Source organism: Anomalospiza imberbis, chromosome 6 (assembly GCF_031753505.1).
Source record: "Anomalospiza imberbis isolate Cuckoo-Finch-1a 21T00152 chromosome 6, ASM3175350v1, whole genome shotgun sequence".
Taxonomy (NCBI): Eukaryota; Metazoa; Chordata; class Aves; order Passeriformes; family Viduidae; genus Anomalospiza; species Anomalospiza imberbis.
In genome coordinates, this window is record NC_089686.1 from 16,468,203 (window position 1) to 16,495,876 (window position 27,674).

The 27,674-nt window shown below is 40.5% G+C and overlaps 1 protein-coding gene across 1 annotated transcript in view; it reads left to right on the plus strand.

Annotated features, from left to right (window-relative positions):
• CCDC88C (coiled-coil domain containing 88C) overlaps positions 1-27,674 on the plus strand; it is a 96,114-nt gene that overhangs the window by 14,349 nt on the left and 54,091 nt on the right. The window contains exon 4 of the mRNA XM_068194869.1: positions 23,628-23,697. Within this exon, the coding sequence (XP_068050970.1) occupies positions 23,628-23,697 (70 nt within the window). The remainder of the gene's footprint in view (positions 1-23,627; positions 23,698-27,674) is intronic.

Here is a 27,674-nt window from a genome sequence, read left to right on the forward strand (position 1 = left end):
TTTCTGGAAGTTCAAGGGAGGACTGATTTTAGAGACCTTGTTTTTTCCTTTGAGGCTGTTTGTGGATTTTAATGCAGAATGAAATAGTGACTTCAAACAGATGGAAGAGAATGGGTTGACTTTTAAAATACTTTTTCCTGGAGCTAGAATATGGGTAAGGGCAGAGTAGCTTGACATATGTCTGCAGTCTTGTCTTTGTTTTGCTTAATAGGCTAGAGGGGTGTGAATATATTGTGCAGACAAATGAAGAAACTGAGCCAAGGAAAGAGAGGAGCAGTGTCCTAACATACAGTGGCGGATGGAGGTGGCCTGTAAAATTTTACAGTATGGAATAGCTGTTTGGTTCCCACACAGCAGCATTTACTTAACCTCTGACATGTTAATTGACAGCAATTCTTGGGATGTCTGAACTGCAGAATGCACCCAGTGTCCTTTATATGGCTTAAAAAAGAGTAATGTGAGTGTGTGACTTTCCTTAAGGAAAGCCAAGGCCTGATGTTAATCTCCTTGACTGTTGCTGTTATTACCAATGCTAAAGCCACAGAGTAACTTTTCAGTCCTCTGCTACATATGTATTTTTTAATTTAAGGTTTGAGAGGTAGGTTGCTGTTCAGTCAGCCATGTTCAGTCCTGCTGCCTCAATTTTGGACAAATGTTCTATTTTTGTTAGCTGAAATTTTGCGAAGTGGTGAATTTAATTTTGTAGAGCCTACCAATTCTGGGTAAGTTAGAAAACAGCCTGCATGCTACTTACAGCTGAAAATAGCTTTGAGGTTAATTTTCTGCTGAAGGATAATAAAAAAATGAAAGCTAAAGATTGCTTTATTGCCTGTGTTTCTGTAATGAGTTCCATGTCATTTGGTAGTTTTCATTAAAAAGTCTTTAAAGAGAGATGAATCCCACAAATGTATAAAGTATGATTGCCAAACAGTCCCCTAATTGCATGCCAGTTCCCAAAGCAAATAACTTCTGCTTGTTAATGGCAGGTAGTAAAGGAAAGTGATTTATATTCTAATTTTATTGGCATGTTATGCCTGTAAAAGTGTTATTTAATCCAGTGTCACTTTCATTGAGGTTATTGTCACATTCTGTATTGTGATACACAGGGTTCAGTCCACAGCCTTGATTTCACATAGCTCTGACTCCAGATTAAGGTATGGTGTTCAGGCTTGTTCAGGGCAGTGATCTGTGGCCCTGTGGTGTGGAGCAAGCAAAGGTGTCTCTCTGTGCCTATAACTCAGCTGGCCTTGGCTTTCTGCTCAACAGCATCCTAGTTCAGCTTTTGATACAAAGCTCTGTAATGAACTTCCACCTTCTTGCACTCTGCTCTTTTTAATGGCTTATTAGACCTGTAAACAGTTCTTCCACAGAGTGTTTTCATCTCAAACAGGTATTTGAGATGTCTTTTAAAGCAGTGCTTTGCTGTCCTTTTGAAGGAGTATCAGGTTTCAGAATTGTGTGGGGGATCATGGATCTAATGCAGAGTTTTATTTACTTCTGAAAGCTTTTTGTGGCTTGTGTTGTAGAGGTCTGCCTGAGTTTGGAGTTGACCTCCAGTACTTTTGGCAAATGTGCATGCTCTTGGGCCAAGAAATGGGTGTGAAGGTTGTGGAGACACTTACCCTGGCTAAGAATGATGAGATTTGCCCTGCTGAGCAGGTTGCTGGACCAGAGAAAGTCACAAACATGGGGACAGGAGAGAGTTTTGGTGTGCTAATTTCTTTGCTGAAGATAACTCACAGGAAAGGGTATATTTGCTGCTTTACCTGGTGTATGGACTTTACACCAACACAAATTAAGAAAGGCACTTGCTCATGAATGCACAGAAATTGAAATGCTGTCACTTCCTCATGCATGCATGCATCTCATCTCCCATTTGCACATGTTGGTTTTCTAAAAGGATTTATAAAATTAGTAAACTCAGAGGAGCAATGTACTTTGAGTAATCAGAATGAGTTTTTGAAATAGCTGTCTAGATGGGCTGTTAGAATATAAGCTGTGTGAGCCTGGGCCTCTGTTTTCCATTATGATTAAGAGATGGAGTTGAAAGAGGAGTTAAGTGTTTAAATTCTGCTCAGTCCTCATATGGCCAGTAAAAGTGCCTAAATAAAAATCTGCTCAGCAGACAGAAATGGTCCCTGTGGAGCTGCTACTGTCTGTTCTCTTTCATAATTAGCATTATTAAAAGTCTCTAGATGTATATTTAATTTGTTTCTTAGACTTAAAATGACATTATTTGTGTGTGTCAGGTGATCAAGATAACAGTGATGGACAGCTGTTCCTTTGGGAGCTGGTAGGAAAGACTTGACACAAAGGAAAAGTACTGTATGAATTCCATTTAATCATTTTCACAGGATAGGAATATATTTATTTAGTGGGTTATTAATATTTTAAAACTACAGTAGGTGATGTTCTTTCTCTAAAAAACTTGCCTTGACTGTAGTTACTTCAAAGCAAAACAACAAATCATCTACAATGAGTTGCCCCTTTAAGGTAATAAGTGTCTCAAGGCCAGTTCTTCAATGTTGATATTTAAAAAAGTGAATGAAACCCCCCAACAAGCAAACCAGAAAAGCCCCACTCTGTGTGTTTGTTCTGTGTTTTCCTGAATATGCGGAAGCTGTGTCAGTATTAAAAGCTTTCTCTTTGTTTTGTGGCAAATGCTTATCTGAACAGCATGTGGATGTATCTTTACAGTTTTACATGTAGAAGGAATGATTCTGTAGTAGAGGACCACAAAAGCTGCCATTATTAGAAGCCTTGCTTACACTTCAGTGCTCTGGCACTTAAGCTAGCTCCCAGCTTCCAGTCATGCAGAAGAAACTAAACCAGAGTGCTCTAATTCTCAAACTTGGTAGAGCTGTGTCACATTTCTTCCAGTATGCATTTCCTTTGTAGCCTGAGCCAAAATCTTGATTGGAGTGGTGATTTTCATCCCCCTTTTTTCACTTAGCCCATTCTCTTTTTATGAATTGCTAGGTCCAAATTCTGTGCAATGGAGGGATTCAGATTTCAAATAATTTGTTGTTGCTTGAAGATTTGTCTTCCCTTAGACACAGCTGCAGTTTGGTCTTTTTTTCCTAAAGCATTTCAGTTAACTTGCAATTGTCCTTTCTTTGTATGGCATAGGACCTAATTTTAAGTGACACTGACGTGATGGACTAGAGGTACTGAGCATCTTGCATAGCAGAGTCTTCAAACAGTTTTGCTTTGAAACCCTTGGATATTGTGAGACCAGAACTGTCTGCCAGATCACGATTTGTTTTGGTTCTTCTTGACATATTGCTAGCATATTGCAGCTTTTACCAGTGTCGAGGTATGTATCACACTTGATCAGCACTTAGAGGTTTTGCAGTTTATGGCAGCTGCTTGAGTATCTGCAGGAGATACACTGGCTTGCTTTCCCAATCTTGACCTTAGCAGGGCACCTAATTTTGGAGGCTTTGAGTGCTCTGCCAAACCTGCTGTAAGAGAAACACACTGAGATGGGAGAGCTGAGTTGGCATGAGAGAGTAAAAAGCAGTTGTTTTTATAACCCAGTAAATTGCTATGCTCTTCTAGCACACAGACTTGGCAGTCAGGCTTGTACTGTCACCCCTTTGTAAAGGACAACTCATTTAAAGCTTCTTTTCAGTAGGCTTTTAAACAAGTAGAAAATATAACAAAGTAGATACAGAGTTATTGGTAATAACTCTTGAGACTCTAAAGGAATAATCTTAAATACCAAATACATTAAAAGCTTCAACAACAAAAAAACCCAAACCCACAAGCCACTTTGATCTTACTGATACTCATGCAAGTCTCTCCCTTCAGGGTGCATTAATCTTAATTCCCCTAAGTGTTTTGTAAGTTAAGAAAGTTAATGGTGAAGAGTGATTTATTTTTAGTTGGTTAAATGCTTCTGAATGGTGCTTAAAACACAAACAAGTTCCTGAACAGCTGCTTTTTCTGTAATAGGTAGCATATCATTCCCAGCTTAAAACTTCAGCAGTAACTCAAGTAAAATACTTCAGTCACTTCCACCAACTATATTTAATAAGCAAAGGAAGTGAGAAGCAGATTGGCCTTCAGCATATTTGTTTTAAATAAGCTTTTCTATGTATGATAATTTTGAATCAGTGAATCTGGGATTTTTAAAGCAGATGTCTGACCAGTGTGCCAAAGGAGGTTATCAGGTCAACACTAGATTTAAGTCATTATAGTTGTGGGGGTTTTCTCTTCTGTGTGTGGGGTTTTTGTTTTTTGTTCTCTGTGGGGTGTTTGTCTGTTTGTTTTGTTTTAATATATAGTGTTGCAGATTGAGTAGTTTGTGTAACTGGTGAAGAGGTGCTGAAAGATACATCTCCATAAGCAGAGGCTGGGAAATACTCAGTCCTTGCTTTTCATCCCCAAAATGAAGCCATATTAAAAATAAAATCTCTCACACACACACTCCTCCTCCCTGTCTGTAAATTTTGTTACAAAGACTTCCTTTCTGAACTGTGAGTTTCACTGCATTTGTGTGTGCAGTTTTTGGGGTGGTTGTTTTTTTTTCTTCTTAAGAAAGAGTAAATGCACTCTATTGGTGTGTGCTGTGACTTGCAGTTGGTTCCCCGTTCATGCTCTTTGGTGCCTGTGATGGGGAGTGTTTGACTGCCACAATGATCTTTTGTTGGGATGTGTATGACCATTGTCTTGTCTTTGCTGAGATTATAAGGAATGGGTCCTCTCCAACCCAGTACCAACAGATTGTGAAAGGGACAAGTGTACAGGTCTGAAGATACATACCTGGAACTCCTTTCTCTACAGAAATTTAATTTTCTGGTACTGTCAAGTTAGTCTGAGAGTTACAAGGAAGGATGCTTGAGTGTAAAGAAAGAAATTAAACTGCAAAAAATGTGCTGCTCAGTATTTCATACTGGTCAGTTCAGATATGTTTGAGGTGTTTAATGTAACACTTGTTTAGTGTTTCAAACATCTGTTTGATTCTACAGCAACAAAAATTATGTATGAGTACATAGGATGGAGTTTTTAAACTATTTTTATGCACTGTAATAATTTAGTTTTCATTGTTGTCTTACTCTACTTTCAACTAGGGACTAGGGTTTTGGTTTTGTGGTTTTTTTTTTTTTTTTCCCAAGTCCTTCTTCCTCTTCCCTACCTTCTTAGCCATCAGATGAAAGTTTTACTTGCCCCAAATGAAAGATTTCAGGCCACTTGCAAAAATTAGGTAGTTTGACAAAATGAGAAAAAGTGGTATTAAAGTACATCTGTGTGACTCGGGTGAGATAAGTTAAGAACATGAAATAAATTAAATAGAACAGTGGCCAGAGGAAAAGACCCCAGAATATCTGCACTCTAGATATCGATAGATTTACCTGGGAGAAGGGGGACATCCGAGATACAATGCTATTTGCTGGATTTGAACTAGGAAGTCTTTGCTTTATTGCCAGGTGGATGTGCTGGTGTTGATGGTGACTTTGACTTCCTTAAAGCATGAATCTGTACAAACTGAAATGTACAGCTTCCCAAATTCCTAGACCATGCAGCGCAAGCCTTCTGTCAGATAAATGCCATGTTCTAAGGACTGGTTTTCTGACTGTTGGGTGTGTTATGACTATGGTGGGCAGAAAGCCTTTCCAGCTGGGCTCATGTGGGGTAGGGCACAAGACCTCAGGCAGCAGGAGTGATGCCTGGAAGCAGAGACCCCTTGTGATGTACAGGGAACTGCATGTCTTCCCTTGGAATGCTGAGAACCACCTGCCTCTAGAAACTGCAGCCATCTTGCAATACCAAAGGAAGTTGCTGCTGAATAGATTGTCCTCCCACAAGTATGATGGTTGAGAATTGCAGCCATGGGCAGCTGCTTCAACAAGGCATCTCCTCCCCACATACACTCACGAGCCTCAGAGTTTATCTCAGAACAGTCTGTCCCTTTGGTATCTAGCTGGCTGGCATAAGGCATGTCATGGAATTACTCCCTGTATATGTGAAGAAGCATTCAAGTGTCATGATGGAAGCGCAGTGCTCTTTGCTTGGTGTTCCAAGGAGTCTCCTAGAAGGATATTCTGGACTCCTTCTGCTAGTCTTAAATTAGGAAAGGATTTAAATTTTTTTTGTAAGCTGTGATGTAAATCTTAAGGCCTTTGGGAAGTGATGTGTTCATAAAAAGGCATAACTGAGATCAGCTCAGTGCACTTACTGGAGGGAGATGGAGGTTTTTGCACTGTTAGTCAGTTTAAGCACTTCCAGTTTGTTTAATCATCATTCTCTCTGTGTAATACAGGCCCTTTTGAGTTCCACGTATTTGGCACACACTGCTGCTGTATCAGAGAAATTATGAATGAAGTGAACTGGTTTCCTGGCACTTGGGAAGCCATCAAAGTTTGTGCTTAACAGAACAACCATACGGAATAATGTAATATGCTATTAAATACACAGGAGCCTAAAATAATTTCTGTTTGCAGAGTGGGGACAAGCCTTTTTTGTTTATTTTATTAGCATATCATCAAAACAACTATTAAAAGGGAAAAATAATAATTTTTTAAAATTATTGTCCTTCCAAGGAACCAGCTAGAAGAGGGTAGTTTAACTACTACCTCTCACCTTTTTAATGACAAGTCATTAATTTTTCTTTGATATTCAGAGCAAGTCTGTTCCAGTTCCCAAGACATAGGCTGTATGCCCTTGAGGAGTAAAGCAATTAAGAATTACAAGGAGTATTATGCATTGCAGATTTAAGCAACCTGCTGAAATAGTAACCTGCCATGTGCTCCTAAGTCTCTCTCTATGAATCAGGGCTTTAAAGCGGTGACTGATACATGAAGAATATGTCATCTTTGAGATTAACAAGACAGCTGCACTTGAGAGGAGGAACACATTTGTTTTCATGTTCTGTAACACTGACCTTCCTTCATGCAAGAAGATTCAGGCTTGAGTAACCACTCAAACTGCTGCCACAATCCTTGAGATAATATTGCTCTTCTGGTGAGACAAAGCAGGCTATAGATTTAGCTGAACATACTTCATTGCACTGTAGCTCTATCACCACAAACTCTCATTTCCTGTCTATTAATTGCCTGGCATTCTTTCTGATACTTCCTCCTTTGCAGAAATAGGCCATTTAAACTAGTCTGGCTTTCTTGGGTAACTGGTCTCTGTAATGATTTCTCTAGCTTTCTCTCAGTTGGATAAGTAACCCTGGTTCTTAATATGTTTTAATACCCCATGGTATAGCAGTACCTCTAAGTATGGAGTAGTGTCTCATTCTTGGCCACTGGCTTTTATGCATATTGGTTTGGGAAGAGCTTGGGAATGCAATAATTGACTTTGAAGGACTGCTGTGGATCTGTGTTCCATGTCTGTCTGGACTCAGGAATTCAAACACTGTCTTCTGTATTAACCACTGGACTGCTGTCTTCCTCAATTTTATACATGTGAAGAGCAGAACACTTGATGAGGCAGATGCACTGGAAACACATCAAAGTTTATTAAAACACACATATCAACATTTAATAAAAAAATTGCCTAGTGAAAAAAGTTAGTGTTAATTAAAGAATTTGTGAGTATTAAGAGTTCAGAATTTGAAGTTCTTGTTGCTTGGCTGCCAAATCTCACAAAAATAAATTCTAAGAGAGATCCAAAGAGCTAGAGCATGCACATCTGGCTCTATGTAACTAAGATTTTTTTAATCCATAATGAGGAGTGGTGTGTTACAAAACAGTGGAAACCACTTTGCATTGTGTGCATTCATAAAGAGGTGCTCATTAAAAATGCACTTTTAGTCACCACCTGTTATTTGTTTAATTTGGTGCTTTACTGCAGCGCTGTGTTATTTTTATCATCCTTCTTTTCCAAAGCCCATTATTCATCACTTTGAACCATATGGCCAGAAATATATTCTGAACATCTGATTTCTGTACTGACCATTCCCTAAGGACAAACCCTTGTGTCTGTGTTTATGACCAACCAGTGAAGCCTTTGCTGTCATCTTTTCATGAACATTTCTTACCTTTTGCATACTAAAGATGCAATTAGGAGATTCACAGCTGTGATGCTACAAGGCAGCAAGGGGGTTGCACTTGATTAGACAGAAAAGGCCTCTTTGCTCAAATTCATAAATAAAACCCAAGTATTATGGGAACAAGGGAGAGCTTTCTACAGATCCTCTGTGTCCTCCCCTTGCTGTTTCCCCATGGCACCAGGCACACGCGGGGGTGTTGGGGTGTGTGCAGCGAGGTGTGCAATGACCTGGCTGCTGATTGCTATGGTAGCCTTTGCTCTTTCCTTGCCTGGGGTGATACCCAAGAGTATTGCTCCCCTGGCAAAATCTCACAGAAACTTGTAAAAGCTTGATTCCTCTGGATTGGTGTCATAAAAATCAATATGAGAGATGCCTGTGTGTTGTAGATGTCGGCGAACCCAATGGGAAGAATGATGATGTCTGACTTATTTTAGAAGTCTGAATGATTTCTTTATTATAATTATGCAATGATACATTAATATACTATATAAAAGAGGATACTAAAAACTACATGCTACTCTCTCTAACTATCCTAACTCCCTCACAACTCGTGACCCTGTTTTCCAGAGTCCAGACCCAGGTGGATCCGATTGGCCATCAGGCCCAAACAATCCACCGTGATCCAACCAGGCATTCGCTCTAGGTAAACAATCTCCAAACACATTCTACAAGAGAAAAACAAGGAGCAGAAATAGAAATTGTTTTCTCTTTCACTTCTCTCTGTGCACCTTTATAAAAATCCTGAGAGAGAGAGAAATGTGCTTGCCACACCTGTGGAATTGTTATAATTTGTTTTCCTTGTCTACTCCAAATGTTCTGTAATGTACAAGCATAACTGGGGATAAAGAACCCCATTAAATGTGCCACAGCCCTGCATTTCAACACTCTGGCTTTATTGACTGTGCATATCTCCTCTGTTTGGAGATAAGATGTTGGCATGGTGCTGTCTCCCACTTATCTTTTGTAATAGCAGTGTGTCTGGTAATGCTTGCATGAGTTATGCACTCTGAACAGGGCATGTGTAGTGTGTACTACAGTGAATTTTCCTTTTAATGGAGGGCAAGGGAATGGATGGATGGCAAAGTGTCCTTTTCTTTCAGTCTGGTGTGAAATCTTGTATTTAACACGACTAGTGGGCAGGTTTCATTCTTATTCTTCTGTCCTGAGCACATATCAGAAACCTGCCATACAACCTGGTGTAATCAGCAGTCTGCTCACAGGAGGCCCTAAGTTTGAAACAGCAGGAGTTTTGCGGCTTGGAGCTGAATGGTGTTGGCAGAGCTGTTTGAAGAAGTTTGCTTAGTTCCTGCCTGCATTGTGCTGAGCCAATTTCAAAGGGCCTGTTGCCTCTACCTCGTGAGAATGACTTCCAGTCAAAATTCACAAGGAATCATGTATCTACTAGTCTGAAATGCAGCAAATAGTCTTTTTAGTTTCCGTTGTGCCTGTTTTTGTATTGCTGCTTAGAAAGTAACATCAGTGAATACAAATTTAGTTTGGGGGAAATTCTAGTCTTTACTACTGTGTGTTAAATGTTCATCTTAGCAGATCATCTGCATATTTCCACTGTCAAAAGAGACTGGTTCATTTGGAGGTTCAAACTAAAATGCCTGATTTTAGCACCCTGTATTTCCTGTGTAACTTCATGTTGTAAAAATACAAACGTTGTGTTTTCTGAGATTTAGAGGAACAGTGGATTTGGACACTGCAACTGAGGTGCCAGAGTACCTAGACTTGTGTTAAGGTACTGTATTATAACTGCTGGATTTCTCTTGATTGCTTCCTTCAGATAGTAAACATCTATTTCTCCCTTTATGACTTGTGGGAGCTGCATGTTTTCTGAGCAGTGTGAAATAAGACCATTAGTTTGCATGCTCAGCATCAAAATGCAGACTATTAGTATAGGTTTAAAGAGCACAATTTGTTTTTCTGTAACATTCTTTTGGTGAGTGACTGCGCCAGTTCCCATAGGGCTCCAGTTTCTGATCGGCCATTCATCACTGAACTAATTCATGGTACTCTGAGACAAACAGGTTTGTCAGAGTAATTTGATGCCTCCACCAAAGTATGTTTAAACAATGATGCAGAGCCATTTTAATAAGTTTTGTGAAAAGCTGCTACTAAACCAGAATAAGATAGTCCTTACTCCAGCATGTAACATCATTGTCATTCCAGAGTTTGCAGTGGAGCTCACATGGCTCTTTTTCAAGTTTTATAGTGGAACTCCTTGCCAAGATTTTGTACTTTACTGAGGTGAAGGGTGTAAACACTGTCTTTGTAGATAAAATACTGCTTGTGCCATACTTTTCTGATTGTAGTGTCCCTTAAAATTTCATTGGAAACTGCTTCTAGGAATCAGACTTCTTCCAGACCACCAAGGAGGGGGAGAGTTCAGCATGCTTTGAGTGCTGCTAGGCTTAGATCTGGTACTCAGTAGATGCAGCAAGAGTATAAACTTTTTTGTAACCTGTATCTTCTGAAATACCAATAATCTTTATTTCTACAGAGCAACACAGCCAGATGTGCTGAATGGGAGGTGTTGCTGTTCCTTGCAGCCTGAGGCTTGAATTTCTCTTGCCTGGAGCAATTTTTTGGGGGGGGTTTACCCTCCCCTCCTCTGCTTCCCGCTCATTACATTGCATTGCTGCTGTTTGGTGATCTGGTTGATAGGGAGCTTCAAGTCACTTGATACTTCATATTGGGTTTCCCTCCATTATGTTGCTTAAATAATAAACCTGAGCTCTGCTGGTGGAGGTAAGGGATATGAGCCACGTGTGAGGCAGCTTGGAAATTGCTGAGAAACATACATGCCTGCCACTTTTGTGTGCCATTCAAGGACACAGAAAATTAAGTAGTATGGTTTTAAAAATGACACTAGTAATAAAGAAGGGGGTTGGTAGTATGCATAGTTCTGCTTTTTCTACCTATAGCCAAGGCAACTCCTTGTGTATGGGGGCCCTTGCTGACTTTGAGTCTTTTGTGACCATTTTTTAAGATTTTCCTCTGTAAATACAAGGTCTTGAAAGTTGCCTTTTCTTTCAGCTGTAAATGAGGTTTTTGTATGAACATGTGATATATTGACATACTCTCTCAGGAAAACACTAAACATCACAATTTAGAAGGAAACTGCATTTTGTTGATATAAAAAAATCAGTGGTTAGAAGGCTAAAAATTGACATAGTAGTGTTAGAAGTTAATTTATCTGAAATGTTAGTAATAACATAGTGACCTAGCTTATGTCTGTTTCTCTCACAGATAGCATAAAGAAAGGATTTTCTAGGATGCAGCAGTATCCTTCACATTTTTTTCTCTTATCATGGGTATTTCCAGGGATGTTGTGTGCTTTGAGTGTATGTTGTGACTACTGATCAGTACTGATGAAGAGAAGTATAAAATGTGGGGAAAAGTCTTCTCTTAAAACAGTGTCATTACTTAACTGAGTTTTCTGTGTCAGAAGCTCACCATTGCTGCTTAACTGTGGAAGCTGTCTGCTAGGGCTGTAGTGAAAGAACGCCTAAACTGAGCTCTGTGCTATGAGGCTAGTGGGGGAGCAAGAAGGTTAAAGCTCTGCTGAGTTAATTAATGTTAACAGTTATGAGTTATCTGCAAGATTCACAGTAGATTACACAGATTGTATTAAGCAGGGTTAATCAGTCTTTTCAGATACTTAAAGGAGCACTGTTAAGCGCTGGCGAGACTGAAAGTTCTTCTTGAGAGAGTGTTTGCATGAGCAAGTATGCATATGTGTGTGAATGCATAGCCTGGATTACCATTGATAAGTAAATTTTGCCTAGCAGCTACCACATGGGGATATTGGCTATTTCCTGTTCTGTGTATAGGTGAAATAATGGCAGCTGTTGGGACTTTTTCCTTTTACTATTTTTGGTCATATCTCTCTTTTTGTGAAATATTTCCCCTGCTGTGCAGTAAGGAGATCTTTGTTATCCTGTGATATTAACTGCGGTTTGAATTGTGGACTCGGTGTGGCTTCATGGCTTTTCAGCATTAATTTTTAATGGCTTTCTCTTGCACATCTGTGAAATAGAATGTGGAAGGTGAGTGGGGCTTGTAAGTGTGTAGAAGGTGAATTTATCCTAAAGAAGAATTTGATAATTGCAGATGTAAAATCTTGGTGTACGACAGCACCTCGTGCTATGATTTTCTGTATTTGTTCAAAATATTTGTGTTAATTTTTTTAAAGTGAGTCTTATAGCAACTATTTTTGGTGTAAATTCTCAGACTCGAGGTAAGTTGGATAACTGACCTGGCCCTGAAAGACTAACATTAAATTTTACCAAGTGTACAACGTGTCACAGGGGTTTTTTTCATCACTTCAGCCTTTTCAGTGTTGTGTGTTTAGGAAGGCACCTTGCTGCTGTGTGGTGTGGGGTAAGACTCCTGATGCTCTTGCTGTTGAGCCGTGGGGACTCCAAATGATCGAACGTGGGGGACAGTCTCCATATAGCAAATCAGATGGGGCTTCCAGAAGGATTTTGCCTGTTACAGGTTTGAGCAGTTATAATAATCCCAGAGTAATAGGTTGGAGAAATAGCAGAAACACGCATACACAAAACTCAGTATGTGTAGATGTATACAGATACATATATGTATATCCATTTCTTGTTAGGACAGTATTCCTGTTACACCTCTGCCCTCTGCACTTGGCAGGGGCAGCAAGTGAACTTACGTGAGATGGCGATGGCACAGGAGAGGCCAAGTCCCCCAGTCCTGGGACGGAGGATGTCCGGGGGCTGCCCCAGGTCCCCTCCTGGACCCGCTTGCTCCGGGCGGGTGCTGAGCGCTCATCAGCATCGGGAAGCACCATGGCCTGTTGTCCTGGTCGCTCCAGGCTGGCAGTTTACAAAGGGATCAGATGCCACTGAGGGGTCTCCGTGGGGTGGGACGGAGGACGAGCTCCTCTGTCACCTCACCACTAGCAACAAGGTGAGCAAATCAGGGAGGCTCTCCTCGGCAGCTTGACCCGGTAATTGCCCGTGGTTTGCGCCTGACCTGGCTTTGCCGAGGTGCAAATTACTGGCAGTAAACTCTGTGAATAGCCCAGTGTCAACTGCAAATAACTGTGTCTCCTCTCCATAGGTACCCGCACCCCCCTCCGAGGGAGACGCAGTAACTCTCCAGATGGAAAGGTTGTTTGCCTTTGAAAAGAAATGAATATAGAACATCTAGAAAGGGAACGATGGGAGCCCAGAGGCTATTTTGAGGACATGGCTTCCTTTTCCTTCCCTCTCATTCTATTCACTGCTAGATTCCGTGCTCATCTTTTTCTCCTTTTTTTTTCTTCTATTGTAACTGCAACTCAGTGCTAATGGTAAAACTGATGTTTAATCACAGTAAATGCTGGAAGTGTTGTCCTTCCAAAGGGTGCTTGGGTTACCTTGAGAAAGTCAGGTGAAATTTATTGCAGCTTCTCCACCTGTACAGTGCAAGAAGTGTTGATGGTCTTGAAAATTCCCTGCGGTTCTGTGCCTGGGGCAATCTGCTAGCTGTAAAGAGAAACAGCACTGTACGTTTGTGCATGGGAGACCCATCGGATCTGACTTGAAGCTCCTCCCTTTACTCAACTTAAGAAAAAAATTGAGACTGTTGCTACAGTGGCAAAGCACCTGGAAAGGGATGATGTGTGGGTGTTTGTTGAACTTGTTAATATTGGGTAGATTAGATGATTGTGATAATGCAGTGATACATTGAAGTAATGATGTGTTGGATATAAATTCTGCCTCAGAGTAGTTGGAAAGCTTATAACATTAAACTGCAATGATACCTGTTAGAGGTTTTTTAGAAGTATTTGAGAGGGGCATGCCTGAACTGCAAGGACTGTCTTTGCATTAATGGTATTTAAGTTTTCAGTGCCCTTGGTAACTGGTTGGTAATGGGAGTTTGCCTACAAGAGAACATCAGGTGGTTGTAGCAGAAAGCACCTAACATAATCAAATGTTTAGCAAATATGGACTCCTTTGATTTTGTTTCATCCTACAGACCTTCCCAGTAAAAACTTCCCCAATCACCTAATTTGTCCCATAGCACCATACTGTTGGATAGGGCATCCTTGCAGGGTAGAACAGCTTGTTCCTTGTACCCTCTCCTCTTCAGACCAGCTGGAAACTTCCCTCTTCTGTAAATCCAGCATGGGTTTTTGCATGGTCATCTGCAATTGCCTCAAGGACCTGTCTTGCCCTGGCTGCATTCTCTGTTGCAGTTAGATAATAAGCTGATGGCATAACGACTGTGTGCATGCTTCCTGAAACATTAATTTGTTGTCCAATATTAGGTTGCATGTAAGCTGCCCAAACACAAGTTTCAAGCTTGTGTGGAGACTCATGGTTAAAAATCTTTAAATTAGCTTTTGGAAATTAGTTGGTTTAATTTAAACTTAACTGATTTTTTTTTTCCTTCATATTTATAAACATGCTAGGTGGAAAAAGTAGGACAAGTGCTGGCACACCAGTTGCTCAGTTCTCTAACAGGTATTCCTCAAGCACTGTCACAACCGCTTTCTTCACTGGAAGAAAAAAAGCCGTTCAGGAAATACTGTTTTTCCTGAGTTAGAGACAGATTTTCATGCATTTCAAAGTGAGCTTAACAATAACCTAAATGTTTATCCCATAAAATTCCTGTTGGTCATCACTGCTTGAATACTGTCCATGTTTTTACAGTTTCTAGGTGCCATTTTCTGTGCTTCTCCAGTGCTACCCATTCGGGTTTCTGAAATGGTTTACCAGTGTAATGTTAATTAAATGTTGTTTGTTCAGGGAGTATTATCCTGGAAAAACTGAGCATGTTTGTACTTGTTTCTAGGCCTTTATATTTTAATATACCTTATATTTGAGCAGCTCTGAGGATGCTTGGATGTAGTGAAGGCAAAGCGTGGCACCTTTTGCTAACGAGAAATATTTTTCTCTGTGAGCTCTGACCCCATGGCAGTTAAGATGGCTGAGACAGTAGGATGTTACTCAGCATTAGTAAGAGTGGCTGGGTAAAGCAGCTTGTTTCTTTTGGGGAGTGAGGTAGATCAAAGGTTTTTCATGAGTTCCTGCTTCAAAAAGGACATAAGAGTATCAGATTGGTAAGTCAACTTTGATGTTTTACTTCTATTACCCTTAATCACTGATGAAATTTGACTCATACATTCGCGTTAGTAGTTTGTATCTGTTAGGTCTTCTGTTTGCTACTAACGTATTTTTCATAATACTAGAAATCATGAAATTATCCCATTTTTTGTCCCCTCTCTGCTATATTAGTTTTTTCTACTTTGTCAGATTTGTTTTCATAATTAAACTTCAACTTTGATTAGGCTTTTCAATATTTGTACTAGAGAAACCTCAAAATTATTCCTGTTACACATGCCCCTGTGCCCTCACAGGAATAATGGTTTGTTTTAGAGTTTTCCCCAAGAAAACACATTCTTTTTCAACCAATATTTGTTCTAATAAATTGCTTGATACTGTCAAAAATGCAAAAGTATACTTTTGTGCTACCTAGCTCCTGCTCATTATTCATCTTTAGGAAAGTAGTGTTGCTATAATGTGTAACTGGTATTCCTACATCTTCCCATCTTTGACTCCTTTTTTCCTCTACCTTTGGCTGATGCTTTTTCAGGGATTGTGTCATAATTGTCAGTCTTGTGGTTGCCCACTTCTTTGGAGTCTTGGCACTCTAAAGAAGTCAGAGCCTGGACCCTCATTGCAGTGTTGAAGTTGCAATACAGATCTTTAGTTCTGAACCTCTCTAAGTGAGCCTGACAAGCTTGCCTTGGGTTAATTAAGTTTGGTCTTCATGGCAGTATAGCAGTTGTGTTAAGAAATTCAGTGTATTTTATGTGAACTGGTATCATGTGCCCAGTTAGGTGTTTGCTGTGTATGTTTCATATAAACACCTAAGCCCCCCAAGTTTTAGAAGTGTTTGTAACAGGAGAAATGGCAAAAAACAGATCTTACACATAGTCTTCCTTAGAGAAGCTTTTATTGTGTTGGCGCTTGTTGTTTGATAACAAGCTGTATTTTAATATAATTGTTTTCACTCCAGTGATCAAGGGCAGTGGACCAGAGTTTGTACCTCTAAGCTCTGCATGGCTAATGTGTTTTGGTGTCAGGCTTCAGTGTTAAGCTTAAGTATAGTTGCTCAGTTTTAGAGTTTCATGTGAATTTTTTTGATTATCCTAATAAAATATGTCCAGTGTATGGGAAAAACTGACTTTTAAAACTAGTGAGTGTGCTTGGTGCTGAGTTTCAGGGAATTCAGTGGTGCTTTAAGTCTATTCTGATGGCCTGTGGTGTTTTTTTACTGTGTTAAGGTGAATTTGGTCCTTAGAGACCACTCTAGATTAGCTGAAAGTGTGTTCAACAGATGGATTGCATTTTAGCTGGTTAGATTTGTAATGTCAAGTGACAAGCCATTAACACAGAACATTGCATATTCCCTGTTACTGCATAAACCACCGCAGGACAAATCTAAGATGAAATAAAATTAAAGTCAAGAGTAATTTGTCAGGACACTATTACAAATGTGCGTAGTCACTTGCACATGATTTGAAAAGAGAAGTTGGGGATAAATCAAATAGGCTGTTTATTTGCAGCAAAAGTAGGTAAATTAGTCAAAGGTGCTGCTGGCAATAAAAGCAGGAAAACACAGCACTCCACAATTGGATTTTCTTCTCTCTGGGTCAAATCAATATTGCCACTAGCCACAACCATAGAGCTGTGTGTGTTTTATTAACACAGATGATTCAACCTGGAGTTAGTGAAACTAGGATAAAACAAATCTGCTGCTATACATTTCATTGTTCAGAAGTAAATGTACACATTTGTATTTAGATTGATTAAAAAATAAAATATATGTGACTCATGTGTGTCAGCTTCTGCATTATGTATTCCACTAAACTAGAAGTAAAACTAATTGTGTCCTAAAATGTTTTCTACATATATAAAAGTACCTTTATTTAAATACACGTAGACTTTTGTGATGTGAACAATATGCATTGTGAACAATTTCATCTTAAAGCAAAATGTTTATCAGGACTTTTTTACTTCCCATGCCCTCTGATATTTGGAGTGATGTAGTTCTCTCCAGCCTGGGTAAGTTCATTTAACTGGTTCATCAAGCAGTGAGAATGTACACGATGGATCATATTATAGCCACAGAATCTTATTTTCATTTCCTTCTTCCATTGCTTGTTACTTTTTTTTCCCCTCCTTGTTACCAGCTTACTGATACTTGAGTATATATAACAAGTTGTTTGTTCCAGGAATGTCTCACTGTTTGTACAGCTCCAGTGGTTGAGATTTTGCTCCTGGATGGGACCTCTGCACTGCTTGAATGCAAATAACAAAACCTGAGCAATAGCAGTGAATTGAGTGGATGGTTATGCCTGGATTCTTCTGGCTATTTTGAGAGGTTTTATATGATAATCTATTGTATGCCATTGAAATCTCATATGTGTAATTTTTAAAAATAAAAATCTGATCTTCATGGTGTATTTACACACTGATGACAGTTTTGTCATTTAGTTGGTTGTCTGCACCCTGCACAGACTGAGCACAATCAAGACTAGGTATGATTCCTTCACATCCCCTCCCACTGAGATTCCAGTCTACAATTGTCAGAACTGATTATTTTCAGCAGATGAGGCCACAGTTATTTTAGTGGCTTTTGGGTTTCCACTTGAAGGATCTTTAGAAATGTGCTTTGTAATTTGCTGGTTTTCAGAAGAAAAAAATAAAATCCATTTAAATACAGCTAATCCTCTAGTCCATCACATAACGAGTACAATTGTTGCAGGGATGAGCAAAGTTCTTAATCAAATTTTGTCATGTATATAATGTGTTGGCAGGGAAACAGTACTGAGTCACGTACATGGTGTCATCAGGCGTGCTTGCATGGTAAGATGTACATGAAAAACATGTCAACAAAACATTTGTGTTTCACGTCCTTGTAATTTCTGGCAACAACTTGTTTCATCTTGTCTAATCTTCTGTAAGACCCTGCCATATGGCTCACAGAATCTTGCTATGATTTCTCTGACACCATTAATAACTCGTCACATAATTACAGCAACCCCCCCCAACCTTTTTGAAGTTTATATCTATTGGAAGACAAATACATTTTTTGTCTAAAATATAACCTCTTTGTAGGCTGCAAAATAGCTTTTTGTTATTATTTTAATACAAAACTGGGAACTTTGAAAAGAAGTACTAAAAAATAAACAACCCTTGTCTCAAATTGCTGTTTAAAATGTGTTTTATTTTAAAGCTTGTTCATTAGTGTGTTTGTTCTTCGTTAGAATTATGATTACAGAAAAACTTGTTTGATTTTTCCCTTGGAGTACACTTTGCCTGGGAAATGCACCTCCCAGCCTGTCTTTGTGGCAGCATCCAAAGGGGCCCCTAAAATGTGTAGGGGCAGAGCTGCCACCCTATCCTGCTGCTAGGAGGTGTTGGGCTGGTGCAGAAGGCCACTGACTCCTGCTGAGACCCTCCCTAAGGATTCTGTGTTTCACCAAATGTTTCCCACTTGGAGGATGTTTGTGAGATCAGATCCATACTGAGGTTATCAGAGTCAGGTGTTGGCTGTGCTGCACAGATAGGAGGAAAGCTCAGAAGAGTCCTCTGTTGGCCTGAGTCAAAGATAAAATGTAAGCCAAATTCCCTGGCTAGGTACTGTTTGCTTTTGCTGGTATAAATAAAGCTGATGATGGTTTTTCCCCATGGGCATTTTAAGTAGGAAAGCACCATTTGGCTTCCAGTCAGCTGGGCAATTAGCATTTTATAGCTAAGCAATATACTTAAATGGAATTGCTTGGCTTGAGCATTGAATTACAATGGCTGTTAGACTGCCTTTCTCCTTACATAATTTATTTAGTACTTCTTGTTTAGGATTCAGGCAGAGGTTAATTTAATTCTGCATGAGAAACTAGTAGTTACTCTACATTGATGCTGTGCTGTATGGCAATGCAGGAGAAGGTTTTTTTGTAAAGCTTGTGTTTGATGGGTCTCTCAGCTATGGAAAGGACAATTTTACTTACTCCTTTCCTAGCAATTAATTAATTGCAATAGCTGTTGGCGTGCTTAAACTGAGACTAAAAAATTGCATCCAAGAATAATACCTTAAGACCATTTTATTCCATGCTGTTGTTGCACATGTATTTTTAGGAAGCAAATATGTATTGAAGTATAGTATGGACTAAGGAGACTTTGTTCCCACAAAATTACAAGAGGCCTACTTACCCTGTTACAGGTAAATAGAATGTTAATATGTGACCATGGAGACTTGAGAGGGAGAGCTTCTGCTGCATCTCTGCTGAGGATCTAAGGCAAAGAGCAAACATCCGGTGTGTGTGATCTTGGAGGGATAAAAAGAGGATGTAGAATATGCCTCAGCACTCCAGGAATGATTAGAAACTTTGAGATGGAGGGAATGAATGTGTTTATTCATGCGTTTAGTAAGCCTAAATGCTTAATTTGGTGCTTAGAATTTTATCCTTAATCTTGTATGTGTCTTGATTTTTCCTAAGGCCCTTGACTGCTAGACTCGATGTGGGGGAATTTTGGCTTTATTTTGTCTTAAGCTTCTTTTTAAAAAAGTGATTGCAAAGAGCTTGCAAATGTCAAGCATGTTCATAGCAGGGGCTTAGACACCAGAAGGCTGCTGAGAGAAACAGAGCATTTATATTTATGATTTCTAGGTAACTCACTGATGTTTCTTGGTGTACCAGTCCTGGAGTGCCTAGGTGCTTTCAGCAGAGTTTACCTCTTGTTGCTGGGGCACCACGATTGTCCCAGGCAGCTTCAGGCTCCATGTCTGTGTGGGCAAGCACAGCAGTCGAGGTCTGAACACCCGGTGTGACCTTCACTTGAAAAACCCTCCCTGTCAATACAGGGTCATGTAACTGCTTGCTCAAACCTTTGTGGGCTTTATCTACTGAGGCTGGGCGTCTGGCTCAAGGAGTGTAAGACTTGGCTGCTGATCCTTATATTTTGTGATCATGGTGTTGGAGGTGCTACCTAGAAGTATCTGTTCTTGCATCCGTTGCTGCTGTCAAAAGACATTGGAGAAATCTCCTCAAGCTTAAAATATCCTGATCTTTGGGTGAGGAGCATTTCAGAAACCTACAGGCACTGCAGTGAGCACTGACAGCGGTTTGTTTTGATTCCTTAAATAACACTTCTGATACCAACGTTATTTTTTCACGGAAATCTCATTAGCAACAAAAAAAAAAAAAAAAAAAAAAAGACAAACTGTAGTCTGAGGGAGGTGATTGCTGACTTGCAGTAGCTGGCTTCTGAGTTGGTTAAGCTGTAAATCTGACAACTCTGTTTCTAATGATTTTAATAATCTGGGAAATGTTTACTGTGTGTTGTTGTTGTTGTAACCAAGCTTTAGTTGTGCTGTAAAAATGATTAAAAGGCTTCTCACTGGAGGAGTTAGACTTTTTGCTTGTACAGTTGTTCTCTAGGGTGCTCTGGGTTGCTGTGGGCTGTTTAAAATGTTTGAAAACCCTGTTTCCCTCTCCAGCAGCTCCTGCCTGGATGTGTTGCCCCTAGCCATGCTGGTTGCCTGAGGCACAAGGATACGCACACACTGTCTCTCCTTCTGCTGCAGAGTCTCACAGCTGTGTTTGATTTCAAGCATAACAGCACCCTTTATATGTAATATAATAATATAGCTTGCTGCCCCTGTGAGGAAATGGGTCATTTTATCTACTATTTCTTTTTTTATCCAGGTTTCAGCAGTGTGTCCAGGTTTACCTAATGCCCAGAGTAGCTGTACCCTGGGAGATGGTTGGGTCCATGGGGCTCTTTGATTCTCAGTGCCAGTTGACAGGCTGGAAACAGCCCAGGTCCCTGCCTGAAGCCAGAGTTTGGCTTCATGGGGTCTTCAAGGAGGAATGATAGGATGCGAGGGGAGCTGAGAGGCTAGGCTGAGGCACAGCATTTTACTGGTGTAAAATGTTTTTATTGTGTAATAATCTGTATATTGCTGCTTCAGAGAAGGAAAACAAGAAAACCTTGATGAATTATAGAAGTTGAAGAATTCCTGATTTAGGTGAGGGGGATGTTAGTTCTATTTCCAGATGTGGGATTTTAGGCAATCAATCTGACACATGGTCACATTATCCCCATCAGTCACTGAGTGTCAGCTGAGCTTCACTAACTTTCTGGGGTTTCAGTCTGGACAAAATCTGAGCTAAATTCATCAGTGTAGGAGCTTTCCCTTGACACGTTTTATCTCATACTTTTGCTTGTGTGAGTGGATGGTTCACTAGTACATTGGTTCACAGATGATAGTTTATTCAACTGAAGTAACTCTGTTTCTCTGACTTGCTTTCCTGAGCTTGAAAATGGAGAGCAGTGGCATTGACCTTCCTTTATAAAGTGTTGAGATCTGCTGGTGAGCTGCACTGTGTTAGTCAGGTGTTATCATCACAAGTACTAATCTGAAGGCAAAGGCTTTTAGAATAATACAGATAATTATCTGTTTAAATATTTTGCTTTTAAAATAAACGGGTCAGAGTATCACTGCTTGCAACAATTGGAATCTTTCAATCTGAATTAACAAATCACTCTTCCAGGCTTGGGGCCATTTCAGCTTCTATTCAGTGACTGTCAGGTTCTTGCCAGAAGATACTGAGCTCAGACAATTATGAGGAAGTTCAGTCATGGTTTTGTTGGGTGGTATACTCAAATAATTTTGCAGGAGGAGCTCATGGGAATGTTAACTGCATAAAGGTTAGTGGTAATGTTTTGTGTCTGCCAGTTAAATAGCTGGCAGTCTGATGGTTACACAAAGACTACGCAAATTCCTTATGCATTCCTGCCTCAGTGCTGCTCCATGTGCTGGTGACTGGAAGCAGAATTCTTTCCCCTCTTTTTTGCTATGGAAATTGCTGGTTAAAGCTTAATACTTCAGTATATGCAAAGTCTGATTTTTTTTTTTTGTTTGGTTTTTTTTTTTTTTTTTTTTTGTTTGTTTAAAGCCTCAGTGCCATGCTGTGTTGTCATAGCACATGTTGCAGTCCAGCCATGTGCTCTTACATCCAATAGATTTTGCACCTGTTACAGTAAACAAACTTTGTTTAATGTGTCTCAAATGCCCAAAATAGAAAATGCATTTGGCTAATGAGTCAGCGAACGTTTGGTCTGCATTAGCCAAGCTTCACATTACATAAAGGACTGTAGAATCTTTTTCCTTAACAGCTCCAGAAATCCTATTAGCTGTGACACAGATATTTCTACTTTATCAAATGAGGAGTGTGTTTTGGTATGGATCAGAAGAAAAAAATTAAATGTGTCCAAAACTTTTTTTTTTAAATATGCACTCTAATTGCTTATCAAAGGCTGCAGGCTCTCTGAATTATTTCCTCCTTCAGTCGGGCTTAATTTTCCTCCTGTGATATAACTTTAAAAGCAGAGAAAGAACAATGGGTAGCTGGGAGGGGAAGTGTCTGGGTGAATGGGTGATGGTTTTAGGAAGTGTGTTTCTTTGCTGTGCTGTGGTGCTTTTTCCCCTGGTCTGAATGCTTTGCAAGTATCAATGCATGTGCCCTTCCAGTGGCCTAGGGGTGAGTCTGGGAAGTGGAGACAAGCCGGAAAAAGGCACCTGCCAAACATTTGGTTGAGTTGTATCTGTGAACTTTTATTTCCTGAATCTCAGCACAGCGTTTCAGTCATACAACCGTTTTCCTCCCCAGCTTTTTATGTGAAATAAAACCCACCTGCAAAATGTTTTATGCAGATCATCACAGGTATGGTGCTGGTAACTGCAAGTCAAAGCTAGCAACTGTATTGCTCTGGCCTTTGTTTCTGGGGTGCATGGCTGATTGTATTACTGTACAGAATCCCCTTTGCAATGTATTTATTTGAACAACTTCAAACATTTTGCCTGCCCCAGGCTTGTAGCCTTTCTTCCCCCTTAAGCCATTCTGTGATTTCAGAGCAGCTTCAGACAGATGTCTATTCAGATGTTGAACCTGACGTACCTCCCTTCTGTCATCTCCCCCAAAATAAAATGACCCTTAAGTATGTAATGAACATCATCTAATTCTGTTTTACTCCTGATTAAAAACAATGCAAAACTTTATATCCAGTTTCTCTGGACAGTGCCAGATGTCTGGTCAAGTGCTTTTCCCCATACCCACTTCCCCAGCCCATCCTTACATTTTCAGACCCATGAAATAATTTGACCAATTATTTGAGTTACTCAAACTTCACAGAGCGGCTTAGGTATGTTTGAACCAGCTGCATTTATTTGCCCTGGAACATGGCAGCAGCTGTATGTTGCACATCGGAATACAGGTCATGCCCAGGATAAAGGCATGAATGATTGGTGTGCCTGGCATGGTCATGCATTTATCCTGATTAGTGCCATGGGACCCTTTAAGCTCCATATTAGCCGTTGTTAAAAGAGGCGATTAGTGTATGTTAGCTGTGCAACCTGATGCTATCTTCAAATAATGATTTCTCTCTCAATGAGGCTTCTTCTTGTGACCTCTGACCTACCAGTTAAAAAGGTGGTTAAAAGCTTTGTAACTGATGAAGCTTTGTATTCTTTGTGGTGGGATTGATTTGGATTCCTTCATACTGAACTTTGTCTGTTGTTCTCTTTTGTTTAGGAGGTCCTTCAGCAGCTGATTGTAATGAATTTACCAAATGTTTTAATGATTGGCAAAGATCCTCTTTCTGGTGAGTAGTTCATTGGGTTCTTCATCCTCCTCCACTGTAATACTAAATAAAGTCTGTGTTTTTTGTTTTGTTTTCTTAAATTATTCTTTAATTCCGTTCTAATTTAGGTTGGAAGACACCTTAAAGAGTCCAGCCTGTAACACTAAACTGTGTCCCTAAGCACCACATCTATATCTTTCAAATACTTCCAGCGATGGTGACTCAACCATTTCCGCAGGCATCCTGTTGCAGTCCTTGACCACTGTTTCAGTGAAGGAATTTTTCCTAGTATCCATAAGAGTATTCTTAAGCCTCCCCTGCTGCAACTTGAGGCCATTTCCTTTTGCCCTATTACTTGTTATTTGGGAGAAGAAACCAGCCCCTGCCTTGCTACAACATCCTTTCAGGTAGTTGTAGAGAGCAATAAAGTCCCCCAGGGCTTCCTTTTCTCCAGGCTAAAGACCCCCAGCTCCCTCAGCAGCTCCTTGTCAGACTTATGCTCCAGGCCCTTCCCCAGCTCCATTGCCCTTCTCTGGACACGCTTCAGCACCTCAATGTTTTTCTTGTGGTGAGGGGCCCAGAACTGAGCACAGGATTTGAGGTGTGACCTCAGCAGGGCCAAGGTGGTGTACAAGTACAGGGGGACAATCTGTGCCCTGGTCCTGCTGGCCACACTATTGCTGAAGTAGACCAGGAAGCCATTGGCCTTCTTGGCCACCTGGTCACTGCTGGCTCATGTTCAGCTTTTGTCAACCAGCACCCCCAGGTCCTTTTGCACAGGGCCACTTTCTAGCCACTCTGTCCCCAGCCTGTAGTGCTGCCTGGGATTTTTGTTGATCTGAGAGCAGGACCTTTACTGCTTAGAACCTCATACCAATCACCTCAGCCCATAGATCCAGCCTGTCCAGGTGCTTCTGCAGAGCCTTCTTACCCTCCAGCAGATTAACACTCCCACCCAATTTGGTGTCATCTGCAAACTGACTGATGGTGCCCTCGATCCCCTTGTCCAGATCATTGATAAAGATATTAAACAGGGCTGGCCTCAATACTGGGCCCTGGGGAACCCCACTTGTGGCTGGCCACCAGCTGGATTTAACTGTTTGGACTGAGAGTTGCTCCTAAGGGACTCTGGCAACCAGTCTCCTAAACAGGCCATAATACAAACATGATTTTTAATAAACTGTATGTATTTGTAGGCAAACTACAAATATTTGAGCATTTCTGAATCTCACAACTTTATGTATCTAGAATGTAACACTGAGGTATTTATATACCTGTACATATAAATATACATGTGTATTTGCATGTGATGCATATGTATGTGTGATGAGTGAGTTCTTGCCAAAGCCAGAAGAGCAGCTGTTTGTTTTGAAAGTTGTGTCTCTTCACGCTTTACTGCAAGTGACCCAGGATTTAGTCTGCCATGAGACAAAGATGTGTTGTTCTCCAGGTGTTCTGTGTGCCTGTATAATGAGTTTAGTTCTTGCTATATGTACACCCCAGAGTCTTGCAGAATTGCCATAAGGAACAGTGAAGAAACTATTGAAAATGAAAATGTGAGAAGAAATATAAATGAGGATGGAGAGAAAAATACATGTATGAAAAAAAACAGGGAAAAGTGAGGAAGAGAATGGACAAAAAGAAAAACATTTGTCTGACCGTGTTGTTTAGACAGTGATATCTGTTGCACAAAGTATCACATCAGAAGTAACGTGGAAGCCAGTAAGCTTGTGTCCAGAGTCCAGTTCTTTTGGTGAGACAAAAGAAAGCTGTTTAACCTGAAAATTGAGTTGACGTCTTTGAAACATATATGAAATGAAAAGTTTTGTTGCTGTGTTTCTTATTTTTTTTCTTTTTGCATGGCCATTCTATCTCTGCCTAAGCCTAGTGCTAGTGCCAAGGACATTGTATTTGTTTTAACCAAAGAAGGTAAACTGAATGAACCCTGTCAGCAGTGATGGGGAGTGACATGCTAATCAGCATCTCCAGAATAAACAAATGGCAGAAACCTTGGCAGAAGATTCTATTTTGCTGCTCTTAGGAGCTGTAGAGTGCATATGTACAAAAAAGCATTTGTCAGAAAAGAATATTAGCCAATGTTGAATCACTGAATCTCATGGTCTTGGCACTTCTGTGTTGGAATCAAACTGAGAGTAAAAAATCCCTTCTTCAGCAAGCAGAATAAAGTCTGCAAGTCTTAATTGGGGTATACAGGCTGCTGTTATGGGCAAGGAAGAAAGTCAAAAGACAAGAGCTGTTTGTTGGTCATACAGGCAATGGGCTCCTTGGCATCAGGAGCACTTCTGAATAGAAGTGTCTGGGCCAGCAAGGCAGTATCTCTGCTGGCTAAGTGTCAATGGGAAAGGCTGGCTGTTTTCTTGTCGTAGCCATTCCTGAGCGACAGCTGGCAGGAGACTCACAATGTGGTAAATACAGTTTTGATTCCTGGGAAAATGCGCATTTGAAAGCTGTCCTGTATTCAGCTATAATTTGCTATCGTTGGCCTGCTGTCTTTTGTCAGCACCTCAGATCTCTCTTTGAGGAAAGTACCTGTGCCTGCTATAGGAAAGACTGGTCATACATGTGTTCCTGTCTTCTAGATCCTTTAATTACAACCAGAAAACTTTCTTCTCATTGAGATCTTTTAAAATGTGGTGGTTTGGGATTTTGGTTTGATTTTGGTTTTGTTTATTTGTTTGTGTTTGTTTTGTGTGATGTTTTAAAATTCTTTTCCCCATTGCTGATTGATCACTGGCATTATTTGGACAGAACATGAGAAGAAAGGATAAAAAATGCAAAAATGTAACTTCTGGATTGTAACATCTAAAACTGGTGGGGTATGTGTGCAAAAATACCCCACATTTTTTATTTAACCATATTATGTAATGATTTTTGAGAACCAGTCCCAGTTTAGACATGACAGAAGAAGGTGGTGAGCAAAGGAAGACTCCAGATATATTTGCTTTTAAGAATGTATTTAAGGAGGAGAGTATCTGAAAAGCTCATCTTAATCTTACTATTGGGTAGGCATTCACCGGTAAGATGTGCAGGAGAAATGGTTAGAGAAGTGGAGAACTAGAACTTCCCTCAGGAAGAAGAACCTGGCTGAGAGCTAACGGGAAGCTCGGAAAGAGGGATCAGGAATGAGATGGCTGAGGCAAAGGTACTAAAGCTGATGCAAAAAGCTGAATGAAGGAATAGGCTGTGATGAGCAGTGTGAGTGATGACCAGGTGATGATGATTTTGTTACTCTCTGTGCAGAGAGGAGTCAGAGGAAGGTAGGAACACTTGGGAGGGGAAAAACAAAGATATTCTCTGTCTTAGTGAGGCAGTGATGAAACCCCAGTTTTGGCTTCCCCATCCAGTAGTTGAGTTACGTCACTGAAAGGTCCTTCTTGATCAGAAGAATCAATCCCACAGTCATATTCCTGGAACAAATCCAGTATTACTTTGTACTGTTTGAGCTGGGAAGGTTCTTAATGACTGTATTGTCTCCACAGGTCCAAGACCAGAGAACCATTAGGTTGTGATGCACTGTGTACAATTTCAGTGACTTTTTTCTTGTAACAACCCCATGTGATGTTTTGCTATGCATGCTTTTCAGGAATTTTACTTTTGCCTTCTAAAACAGAGCCAAAAGGGGTGTTACAGGCATTAAATGATAAACTGAACAGCGCTGAGGCTGTGAATGTTGTTCTTGCTATTTAGTTTACATTTGGCACTCAGCAGTTGGGACTGCTGAGGGCTTCTGCAGCTCTGCTTTGAACATAAGATTATTGGAAAAACAGAACTGCCATCACAAAAAATGAAGTAGCACTTGTGCGCCTGGCTCTCGGCGGCCACGGGATGGAGGTTGGCCGGTCGCTGTCCCGCTTGTGGCCGCAGGACCGACGCGTGCGTGGCCACCCCCGGGTCTCTGCCCAGACTGTCGCGGGTGGCGGTGATTGCTGCGGCGTGGGTAGCACAGCAGGGGCACAGAGCACGAGGAAACTGAGGCA